The sequence below is a fragment of the Apteryx rowi genome, unplaced genomic scaffold, assembly GCF_003343035.1.
Source record: "Apteryx rowi isolate R43461 unplaced genomic scaffold, aptRow1 scaffold_333, whole genome shotgun sequence".
NCBI lineage: Eukaryota > Metazoa > Chordata > Aves > Apterygiformes > Apterygidae > Apteryx > Apteryx rowi.
Window position 1 is genome coordinate 10,448 of NW_020449786.1, and position 12,719 is coordinate 23,166.

Genomic DNA, 12,719 nt, shown 5'->3' on the forward strand with positions numbered 1-12,719 from the left:
TCATCTTTGTTTAGAGATGCGCATATATATTACATAAGAGCAAAACTGAATTACATCTGTGCAAGATAATTCTGATTTTTTAAAATAATACGGTTTGCATTACAGTAAAGTGGCCCTAGATATCCTATGAAGAATACYGTAGGTATCTGATTTACATATAACTAAAAGAAGGAGACTGCACTGCCCAAAAGGATTGATATATTTTGTCATTGCTCACATAATTCATCATTTACTTTTGCTGTATCCAGAAAAGCTTGGATGAAGAGGGCAGACTAAACCAGCTACGTTTATCTAAGATGTTAAAATAGAATCTTCACACTTTATTCCAAGATGAAACTGTGTCAGGTATTGTGATTATTCAAGGAAGATAAAAGCAAACACTCTTCATCATCAATATAAGGAGGCTACCATGGACAGATTGGTATTTTACTACCTTTTCAAATGCACTTATAAGGAAAAAAACATTTAACTGGTCTTCTCAGGGAGATTAAAATAAATTTAGATCAAGGAAAGAGGTAAGTACACTCAACAGCCTGTTTTTTCTTATTGAAACTAGTGTCCCATATGTTAAAAGGGGTATCTTTGACAAGGAACATATTTTTAACTTGCTATTTTCACAGAAACATGTTGGAATATCCTCTTGCTCTATTTTCAAAATTACATGGGTTGATTATCTATGTGATGTGTGTAGAGAGCTTGTGAAAATAACAGCTGCTGAAACATTACAGACAAATATTCCACTCCTTCCTTCCACCCACACATACCAGGGGAATCACAAGCTCTGGTAGCACAGTCAAACACAGCTAAACCCCTACTAAGGAAGCAAGAATTGCAGCTCTCCATTCAAATTCAAACACTCCCTAAAAGGTCCAGAATACACAACTGCTCAGTTATTGCTTACATTAGAAGACCAGATTATTAAAAGAGATTAGATATGCAATTTTCCTAAAACACAGGCAAAGCCTTTGCAGACTTCTGTGTGATACCAATCTGAATTCAAAGGAAAACTCTGGATCACACTATCCTACAGTTACCAAACAGTTTTATAAGCTTGTGTATTTTGGAACAGTTTTGTCACTTTGTCAGTATTAGTATTTGAGAGATACAGTTAATTTTGGCTCGGAGAACTGCATTCCTTTCACTTAAATATGTTATCTCTAAAGTTCCTTTTTTACTCATCCAACCTCTCCTGTTTTGCTCACTGATATCACATTTAATACTTCGATGCAAAATATCTGAGGGAGACACACTAAATTTCAGCCATGTTTTGATGGTAGCTAGAACAAAGATTTCCTGAAAAATATATAATTTTGAGAACAAGGTTTAGAGCGAGCTGATGAGAGCAAAGGAAGTCTTCATGGGCTGTTTCCTTTGGGTTTACGCCAGAGCATTCAATTAAAGGCCCTACAGTTTCATATCTATAGACTTTGAAACATCCAAAAGGGGATCTGGCTTTCCAGATGGCCTCCAGGATCTTTGCAGCTTCAGATTTTTAGCTGAGAACTCCTCCTTYTGCTAACAGTCAGTATATAGGTAAGATTGTTTATATGCTCACAGAATTGGCTTCCCATGCTTGTAAGTAAACCAAAAATGTGAGTTTTGGGGGTTTACTATTCATAAATAATAATTCTTTCTTGCAACATGGTAAACAAATGACAGAATTATATTGGGATGGAAGAGGAAGAGGTGGTAACATCTATTTTATTTCAGCTGTATGTTTGACTCTCACATGTAGAAGAGAAAAATTTAAATGAAGGTCTGTATTACAAAGAATTGGGCCATCTTCAGTCCTGAGCCTAAAGTTTTCTATTGCCTGGGAACCTCTGAAAATCCTAAAACAGCTGACAGTGATACTCTTTCCAGGGACAGATAAGAAATTTTGGACATCAAGACCTGTGTTTTGATCAGAAAATTATCAAAAAGCTGTATCTTATTTGTAGAATTTCAAGAAAATATCCTATTTAATATTCTCAAGTGAATCTAAACTTTCCTTTCAAGCATGAAGCTGATCTACAACACTAAGCATTTGGAAACAATGAAACACTGACATTAGAGTATGCAGAGACCACAACACAGTAAACGTAGAGGCCACAGCTTTAATGTTGTTGCACAGAATCACAGAATAATTGGGGTTGGAAGGGACCTCTGGAGATCACCTGGTCCAACCCCCCTGATCATGCAGGGTCACCTAGAGCAGGCTGCCCAGGACCTTGTCCAGTCAGGTTTTCAATATYTCCAACAATGGAGACTCCACGATCTCTCTGGGCAACCTCTAAAGAAGTGTTTCCTTATGTTCAAGTGGAATTTCCTGGGTTTCAGTCTGTGCCCATTGCCTCTCATTCTGTCACTGGGCACCAATGAGAAGAGTCTGGACCCATCCTCTTTGCACTCCCCTTCCCCACCCCCCRTCTTTTCAATGCATATAAATACACATACATCATGTGTATTTAAACACATTGATCCCCCCTCAGCCTTCTCTTCTCCTGACTGAACAGGCCCAGCTCTCTCAGCCTCTCCTCATATGAGAGATGCTCCAGCCCCTTAATTATCTTAGTGGCCCTTTACTGGACCGACTTCAGTATGACCATGTCTCTCTCGCACTGGGGAGCCCAGGACACAATAATTCAGATGCAGCCTCACCACGGCTTCTTTTGAATAAACCAAAATTTTTGCCAAGCTGTTCTGTAGCAGGTTCACAGAAAAATTTGTTGTGCTCAATGCTAGAAAAACAAAAATAACACCTACTTTATATATCATAGGTTCATATTCAAAAGATTATAATCACCTTTTTTTAGAGGGAAAAGCAACTTCCACAAAAACTAAATATTTGGAACATACTTAGTCAAAACACTACACATCTATTTCAAAGTCAATTTAATCAGACAATTACTAACAGCTTTCAGATTATGCAGTGTTTGATGATGCAGTAAGTGAGTATATCACAGACTAGAAGGGTCATACCTGAAATGGCTTAGAGCTATTGATATGGAGTGTCTGTCTTATCCATCTGTTGCCTTGATTTCCAAACTTGTACCACAGCAGCTGTCCCTTGGTATTACTCTCAGTTCTCTGGAAGACTGACAGCTTATAAACTTGCTTTCCAAACATATGATAGTGAAAGCGGAAAATGCAAGTTTCGTTGCCATAGGGCTTGAAGACAGGACTAAGCAAAACTGCTTTATTTTGGAATACATAAGGCTCTGAGGATTCCATGTAGAGGTAGTGTCCCCTGACCGTGCCTGTTGTGTGATCCTTTAACGGGCCTGTATTAAGCGTGGGGGTTGGACCCTGTTTTCTGATCCAGTCAAAGTCATCCTCTATGTCCTGCTCCCAATTGCACAGCCCATTTTCAAAGTTACACTGTAGGTCAGGATCTGAAACATGTAAACAGAACAGACTGTAAAGTACTGAAAGTAGTATCAAACATTGATACTACTTTGATGTATTTTTCATTCACCTTCCTTCTAATATAGAGAAAAAAAACCCAAACATTTTCTTTTTCCCCTTGCAAAAATTTCCCTTTGAAGAATAGTTTTACACTGCCTTGACAAAAAAAAAACAACAAAAAAACCACTTTAGTTAATTAGTGTCTCTTCTAATATACATCTGGCAAACTGCACATAATTAACTTACTGAATAAATAGAACTATAAAGAACATTATACTAATTACATTATTAAATAAATGTGTATATTTTTATAATTAAAGTATGCAAAGTCCCTTAACTGAAATTTAAACGAATGAAGGAGTTAAAACTGCAGTAGCCTGTATGATGTTGTGGTAGATATAAGAAGTGACCTAAGATGTTTTTGCATGATAAATAAAATCAAATTTTAACTCCGTTTCTACATCCTTATTGTCCCTAGTAATACTAATGCAACCACTTTCTCAGAGCTAAATTCAAGAGAGACATTTATATAATGCAATTTCACTTTACTTGATATCAAGCCAAAATATATTGATTAGACCAATTACTTCTAATGCAAAAAATAAAATGAGTATCAGAGATGGAAAATCTGGTTTCCATCTTTGCATCTCTCTTCCATAGAGAGTGACTAACTGACATAATGGCCAATTCTAGTTCTTTTCTTAATGAAACTGTTATTTGTTATGATGTCCTGAACTGCAAAACCATGGATAATTTATGGACCTCAAAATGGATTATAAACAAGATAAGCATTACTTCCTATTACAAGTGGCAAATTTGAGATAGGCTAGAAAGTTTGTGCTTTACTTTTAATTCATATTAGGTTTAAGTTGTTATTCAGCAGATACTAGTACAATTCCCTTCAAGCATGTACAGTGTACCCTATTTCTGAACCTCATTGTGATCTGCATAATTTAGTTACCTCAGGATGTGATAAAKCTTCTGCTAGCTATTAATTTTGTTTTATATTAATGTTCCTGAATTCTTAAAATTGATGAAGGGAAAAAAATCATCATGAGGGAAAAAAATCATCAACAACACCCTTCAGCACTGCAAGGTAAATGTAGAGAATGTGAATGACCCATAGCTTTGTTCAGTTCCTATGAGTTCTTTCTTGGAAAGGTGCAATTATCTCCAGCATGACTAGTATCTTCTAGTAATACAGGCATATTAATATTTTCTAGGTAGACAGAGAATTATATATAGATAGGACATACACTCCTCTCAGTTCATATACACCTTTTGTTCTACTTCCATCAGTGCAATCAAAGTCAGCACTTGAACCAAAATCAATTGGCAGACTATGAATTATCCCTTTGAGAATAAACTTGTAATACATGGGTTTATTTTACAAAAGTTAAAGAAATATGACTAGTTTTAATAAAGGAAATGAATTACATTCACCCTCAAATTCATCTGTAACTCATCATATGCATTTAGGTTAAGAATAATTTTTAGAATCTATTTCAGCAGTAACTATATTCAGTTGTGTCATTAGTGGCTGTCACATTGATAGGCTGTAATAGTACTGTGCTTGTCTATGCCAGKGATGAACTTGGCAAGTAACTTTTGTTTTGATATAAAGTAAGGAATAACAAAGTACTCACTACAGTTGTCTTCATCTGATCCATCCCCGCAGTTATCCACAAGATCACACACCATTAAACTGTCAATACATGCTTTTGTGACTCTGCACCAGAAACGATTAGGACCCTCACAGCTTATTGCTGGAGGTGGAAGAGCACAATTTTCAAACATAATATCATCAATTGCTGAGACGCCATCATAAAAACCCAAACTGATTTTATCAAGTGATAATTGGAAAGGATGTGGAAGGCGTCCAAGCTGAATGAATGCCTTCAACCACTGATCTCCCTGGTTGTAATATATCCTCCAAAGGACAGTAGGCTCTTTCAGCCCATCCACCAGCAATTGCATCTCTGCGGCTCCAACTGACTGTCCATAATTGTAATACCTAAAATGATAGCAACAAAGTTAAGGATGCAAACAAGGAGAACAGACCACATCAAGTATACTGGACCAATATCTTTTCTGTTATAGCTCTGAGAAATATAGGAAGACTTCATTGCCTATCCACATTCTGTATACTGATATTGATAGCAGGGCAGGCTAAAATATGAATCTAAAGCTCATTTCAAGAATTTAAGATTATGAGAGAAGTATACTTCATTAAGTTATAATCCATAACTGGAAAGAGACTTTTGCTTTCATAATAAGCTCACTCAGAGTGAGTTCACTGCTCACTCAGATGCTTAATGTGTCTTTCATAAATTTAATTCAATACACAATTGTGAAGTTTCAAGAAAGAAAAAAGAACACTTACTGAATGTAAAAGCACACCTTCAATCTATGGTAGTTATTGTTAACATGTCACATTTTTACAGCATTTTTGGAGGATCTCAAAGCATTTTAAAACCATAAATACATAAGTGAGTTTAATAATACCATATCTAATTTAAAATTTTGGAAATAAACAAGTAGAGAGTCAAAAGGTTGAACAGCAATGATACATCTTAACTGGGAACAGAACAGCAATAGAACCAACAATTCGTAATTTCCAGAGGTGTACTCCACCAAATAGCAAGATTACCTTCCCTCCACTTTCAAGTAATGAATCTGACAAAAAGACTTTTTTTTTATCTACAGAAAATGCAATACTCAGAAACACTACACTGAGCACTGCACTAAAGCCAGTCCAAACAGATTTATTTAAGCAGTAGTATCATCTCTGACCTCAGTACAAAACTTATGATTTATTTTTTCTGTCCCTCTTTGTGAACAGCACAATCTCTGTGCAGTCCTGGGGCAGTAACTGAAAGGACTTTTTTTTATGTATATAAGGAAAGGATGGGAAGTGAGGCTCCAGTTCTTGCAACAGAGCTGTCATTTAAAGAAGGCACAAACTAATTTTGGGATACCAAAAACAACTCAATGAATGTAGTACTAGATTTCTGGATGGCTTTCTATTCTAGAACAAAACTCCCTAAAATTTTGGGACTGACTTATCCAAAGCAGAAATGTTATCAGAATGACTGTGGTATTTCTCTATGTAAATGTAGACACAATCCTTTAATATATTTTTGCCCAAAGCATGGCAACAAAGCAGTCCCATATTTCAGTTCTGTTTTCCAAATGCTTCAGCTTATTGGTCATAATGAACACTGTATGATTAAAGAATAAAAAGCAGCAATACTGTGGAGGATGGCATATACTGCTGTAAACTATAACCTCCATTTCAGTCCAAGAGAAGCTATGTGAGATGATCCATAAATTTAAATCTAACTTCTTTCATACCAGAAAGACACTGTGCAACTTGATCCAGTTTGGCTGAACTTTGGGCTTCGTAGCTGAGCAACTTGTGAAATGTTGCTGCTGTTTTTCAGAATGAACATAAAATGACCTATTGAAATAAAACAGAAAACAACCTTTCAGGCTGAAGAAAGAAAGCATTTCTAAAAGTTTTGAAAGGGTTCACAGCCTCCACTTTAAATCTGATTGAAGGGCAGCTGTATCTATGCCACTTTGTCTCTAGGCCTGATTTGTCTTACCTTCAGACTTGTTGTAGGTGTGATCCTGCAGAGGAGCTTGTGTCTGAAAAGCAGGTGGAAGAGCACTACTGGAACTCCTTACCCAGTCAAATTCATCTTCATTTACAGTTTCAAGCCAACCACAGTTGTTTGTTTCAAAGTCACACACAGCAGCTGAAATGAGCAAAGAGACATTTGGCTTTGTCTCTGAACATAACAGTACCAAATGAGCTTTACAGTATGAAAAGGAAATAAAACATTTCTAACACATCACCAATATCCTAGACAAAAGTCAAGGAAAGGGGTATGGGGAGACAGAGGACAAGATGAGTTATTTGTTTTATAATAGTTAAGACAACTGTCCCACAAGAACAACCAAGCCATCATTATATGCCATGTATTCAGTAAAATAAGGTCTCCACTTTAAAGGCACCACAGCCAAAGTACACAGAGCAGGCAGAGAGGAACTGAAAAGGCACTTCATGAACCTCATGTTGCAGAGTGTGCACAAAGCAATAACAAGACTTGTGCACAATCTTTTAAGGAATCTATATGGGAGCCAGGAATCGAATCCCTTATTTCCTGAATCTTGCAAGTATATTAATGATAATAAAACTCTTCCTCTAGTTCTAATACAACTCAAGCTAAATATTAAACATTATTGAGATATTATCATATTGGTAAAAGTAGGACATATCTGAAACAAAGTACTTCAGTAACTAAGGTTGAAAAAATATATTTAGCTGCATTCCCATGACCAAAGCTTTCATCAAAAGAGCAGCAATAATTTGGAAGATGTGTATAATGCAAAATAAATGCATCTGGAAAGAAAGGAGTGGAAGGATGTAATGTATGAATATAAATTGACAAATATTTATGACTTTAACATGAAGAAACCTCAGATACTGCTCTTTTGCATTTAAAAAGATCCTTTTAAATCACAAAATGGTATTTTTGATTCCTGTAATTAGAACATCCTTTTAATGCAAAAGATTTTTAAAAAATCAATAATTTTAAAATAATAATTTATTATTTGCATACATAGAATAAATCCAAAAACGTTAAGACACAGTCCTCAATATTCTACCATTATTCCATAACATATAGGATCACAACTTTTAGTGGCCATATGATTATGATACAAAAGATACACATTTCAGAATTAAATGTAGTCTCTTTGAAAACAGAATATTAGATAAATGTTTATTGCTGGAAGATATGGGAGGCTTTTTGTTTTTTATTCCTTTTTAAAGAACTGTTTTTTATTTTAAAATTATACATCACTTGTTAGAAAGAATGAAAAATTACTGACCATACAAATTAATATTATTTTTAGTTAAAGCTGCTAAAAAGACAAGAACTATTTTATGGATTATTAACCAAAGCATATAAAAATGCACAGCTACTAATGCTGATTCAAAAAAACCACTCCACAAATACAGAAAGCCAAATAATATTTAATAGATCAAAGAAAATATAATATGTCTGTGTGTATGGCGGACGTGGCCCAGTATTACTGATGATAAAACGACACAGAGCAAGTGTGACAAAGAACAGAAGGATTAAAATTTTTGATGGAATATTTTGATAGAAGAAAATGAAGACAAAAAATTATTCGCAAACATGCAAGGACCTAGGTATGATGGAAAGGACTGAGAATCCACTGACAGAACCCAATCATGACGAGACATGGAGAGCTATTTATGGTTACCTTTTTGCTCATCAGAGATTTCAAGAAATACAAGAAACTGTTTTACATTCCTAGGGGAGCAGAAGCAAGTAAAATGACAAACTTCGGGCACAGATGGATACACCAAAAGAGGCAAATAAACAAGATAAAACAGTTATCTGAGCCCAGACTTAGCGCATTTGTAACTTTGTAACAGAGACAAAACACTAAAGAAAGGAAGCAGCAGACCATGCATCTAAGCCTGGATGAATATACTGAGATAAAATAAGYGTCAAAACTTCAACTAAAACTCAAACCAACTGTTTAACACCCAGGAAAGATATAAGCATAGGGCAGGCTGGTAGAGCCTGGGCCAAATGCATGCGGTTGTGGATGCTGACTAACACTTCCGTTATCTAACTGTCCAATGACCTCTTTCCCTGGCGCTTCTGTTGTAGGCAGATTACCCAGAGAGAAGGGATGTAGCTTGGGTACCTCTGCAGTTTCTTACACAGGTGTGAACACACACAAAGAATTAATTTACTTTCTCTCCTAGCACTTTATTCTCTTTCTGCTATTTCTTATTTTCTTACTCTCTCTTCTTATACTGTGACCATCAACTGGCCTTACAGACTCTGTCAGGCTTTCTGCGCCTCATGTATTTGAAGAGTTTACTGTGAGCTTTTCTTAAAACTTTTTCTGGTCATTCTTACTGTGTTTTGACATTCAAACCACCAAACTTTATGATCCTTTCTTTTTTTCATTTGGACATTGCTTCAGGTCTTTGATAGATGCCTTTTTACTTCTAATAGTCTCCATGCYTGTACTGTTGTATTTCTCTTTGCTGCCCATTCTGCCTTCTTTTTTTTAACAAGCTTCCTCAATAACCATGAAGGAACCAGAGTGGCACCATGAGTGGAGCACTTCATGATAGTTGGGTTTTGTTGAYGTTTTGAGGAAGCTGCCTTTACAGTGTCAGCAGATTTAGTTATCTCTAAACCGAGTTGTGATCACAAAAGTCTAGATCACAAAAGTCTAGTCCTGCTGACTCCGGATTCTTATGCAAAGTGATTTTTCCATATTCTGTTTTGAGGAACTTCACTCAAAGGCCTTCGCAGATCAGATGTGCAGCCTCTCTTTTACCTGAGCAAATGCCTAATAAAAATTTAAGAAAGAGTCTGCTGAAAACTGTATTTAAAAACAAATGTTTAAGATTTTGGCTTTTCTCAAAGACTTCAAGTTCATAAATCTCTACATCTCAAAAAACCTCTCCTTCTCTCTCAGCACGTGTGTATTTATGTCGAAAGCACCATGTTGAGGAAAACTTCACATGAACTAATCCAGGTGAGGAAATATCATCATCATCACTGGCTTACAACTTTTTTCTTTCACTTATAAAGCTGTTTTAAAAGGCCCTAACATGCCACTAGACATTCAWCTTTTCTTAATCAGCAATATTAAAATAAATTTAAAGACTTATAACTAGATGCCATAAAGAAGACAATTTATTGATGTCTTCATATTTAGGAACCAAAGACAGTTTATCTTTGGACATATGCATCTTAACAGAGAAAAGTTATTTTAAAGCCCTTTACAATACCTATTTTGTAGGAGTACCAGTCTAATTTCTACACTGAAAAACAGTGTATAAAAAACAGTCTATAAAAAATATTGTGGAAGTTTGTCAGTAATAAACAATGCTAAAAGGAAAAAAAAGACAAAAAGACATGTTCCTGTTTGAAGGTCAGGCAAGTTTGATTTATACAAGATCCCAGTGAGAGTCCYCCTAATTCCAACTTTCCATCCCCAAATACTATTTTAAAGATTGGTGTCACCCCAAAAGGGTCTAAAGTGATACTTTAAATGCTTTCTTGAACCAGGTTTGGTCAAAAAATTAGAAGATGTTCTAGTCATTTATTAAAGAATTAGCATAAATCAAAAAATAGCTCATCCTACACCTACAGTTTTGAAAAAAAAAAGAAATAACTTCTACATAAATGTTCAAAATTCAAAAATTGAATGTCATCCTGATTTGCATCAYAATATTCTCCTATATATATATATTTATTTATTTATAAAATCACAGTTTAAATGTAAAAATCCTGTAGAGAAGACATATACCAGTCTCCTCAAAGAATGGCTACAGGAAACAAAACGCTTCAGAATACTTTTTTTCACTGCTAATTTCTATGGGAAAATCCATTTCAATAGCTGTGAAACTGAACAGACCTATCTGTGATTTCAGCCATCTAGGCTTTTAAAGTAATAGGCAAATGTTATTTGTAGACAATATGTAGATGCCTTCCTCTTGTGTAATGAGTTTCACAGATAAGACAGACAAAATATACAGAGGGAAAAGATTTTGTAATAAACACTAGTGATTTCACTGTGTGCTTACATTTTTAACAAGGTAACTGCATTACATGTCTCCAAACACTAAGTAATTTAGCTGGATTACTTACAAAGATTCAGATTTTTACAAGGGGAAAACAAAACATGCAATACTAATCTACTCTAAATCTAAGCTAAATATTCCCCCCCCCCCGCAAAAAAAAAAGAAACCTGAACTGTCACATGCATTTGCTACAATTTCATTTTCTAAGCAATTGTATGAAAATAACCATTACTTTGCAACTCATCTTCAGGGCAGGTCCATCCTGTGCAGAGAGACAGATATGCAATCTTATAACTAAAGGCAGTTTCATAATAAGAGTATTTTAAAGTGAGACAATGTCCAAACACACTGGTTTATTAATTTTGACATTTTCTGGAAATCCATTGGTTCATATGATGCTGTCATTAGTGAGTGCCTCTCAGGTTCTGGAATGAGTGATTACAGTATGGGAAATAATCCCAAAATAATAAAAGCCTCCCAAATAATCAGCTGACGTTTTCTTTTGAAATTTAGCAAATTGGGTCCAAATCTCTCTTCTATTCTATAGTGTTAGTCAGCTAGTCCAAAGAAAACTCTATTTCTTAAACAATGCCAAACAATTTCAACAAGAGAAATTGAGAAAGTTCTGTCCTAGAGCAGCCAAAAACCTGGTGATTTGGGATGCAGGTCCAAGTCAAATAAAACAAGTGAGATTTAGCTATTCTCTAATAATCACATGCTTGGCTTTCTGTCTTCATTGTATAACTGAAGGGGAACATTCCCGCTTTTAATAAAGCAAACAGAAAAATAAGATCCCATGACCGTTATACAGGCCATCTTGATATTAACCCCTTGAGTCTCTGCCACTGGAGCTCATGCAGTATTTGTTGTCATAGTCCATAAGTAGCAAAGAACTAGACAGGAATAACTAGAAGACATTGAGATATACTTTTTTTGCTCAAATTTTACATAAAAAATTTGCTGACAAAAGTAGAAAAGTTAGATTCACGACAGCTAGGTTCTACAGCATTTCTGAAAGTGTATGTCATCTCAGGCAGAAGAAYGCTCTTGCCCATTCTGCCATGCCCTTCCTTTCCACAGCCTATTTCCCCTTTCACCTGTCCCACAACTCATTTTCTCTGACCCCTTATCTCAGTCCTAGTCTCACTGGAAAGGTAAGCTAGTCTTTCCTCCTCCAGTTCTCATCTTTTTGCATGACTGTATCCCCAGACAGCTCCTTGCTCCTGTTCCTTCTGTGTGGTTTCAGTTCTCTGCTTCATACTGCCACGTTTTATCCTACTCCCTCCCAAAGCATCCACTGCTCCACATTCATATTCCTTTTTTTCATTTCCTTGTTTTATTCTCTCTTCTCTAGCTTTTTATCTTTCATTACTGTATCTCTCCTGGTGCTGTATCGCTGACTCTTTGACCAACTGGTCTCTGACCAACTTTGCTTCCCGCAGGCAGCCTGGCTCCTTCCCTCCCTGTTTTCCTCTAGCCCCTGGTTCCTTCTCTCCCACACCAGCAAGCACCAGCACTGCAGCCTCTGCTGCCATTCTCCTTCTCTATAGCCAAAGGTGGTTTCCACTCACTATAGACTGCATTTTACTGCCATCTCCTCCCCATTTACTTCCCCAGATCCTAATCTTAATGTATCCTATCCATAGAGATCCAGTCTCGGGTCCCTTCTCCAGTTCACAAG

The 12,719-nt window shown here is 36.0% G+C and overlaps 1 protein-coding gene across 1 annotated transcript in view; it reads right to left on the reverse strand.

Annotated features, from left to right (window-relative positions):
- Positions 1–2,955: 2,955 nt before the first annotated feature.
- MALRD1 (MAM and LDL receptor class A domain containing 1) overlaps positions 2,956–12,719 on the reverse strand; it is an 81,411-nt gene continuing 71,647 nt past the window's right edge. The window contains exons 14-17 of the mRNA XM_026071967.1: positions 6,996–7,148; positions 6,742–6,847; positions 5,034–5,401; positions 2,956–3,374 (exon numbers count right to left, since the gene is read on the reverse strand). Of these exons, the coding sequence (XP_025927752.1) occupies positions 2,956–3,374; positions 5,034–5,401; positions 6,742–6,847; positions 6,996–7,148 (1,046 nt within the window). The remainder of the gene's footprint in view (positions 3,375–5,033; positions 5,402–6,741; positions 6,848–6,995; positions 7,149–12,719) is intronic.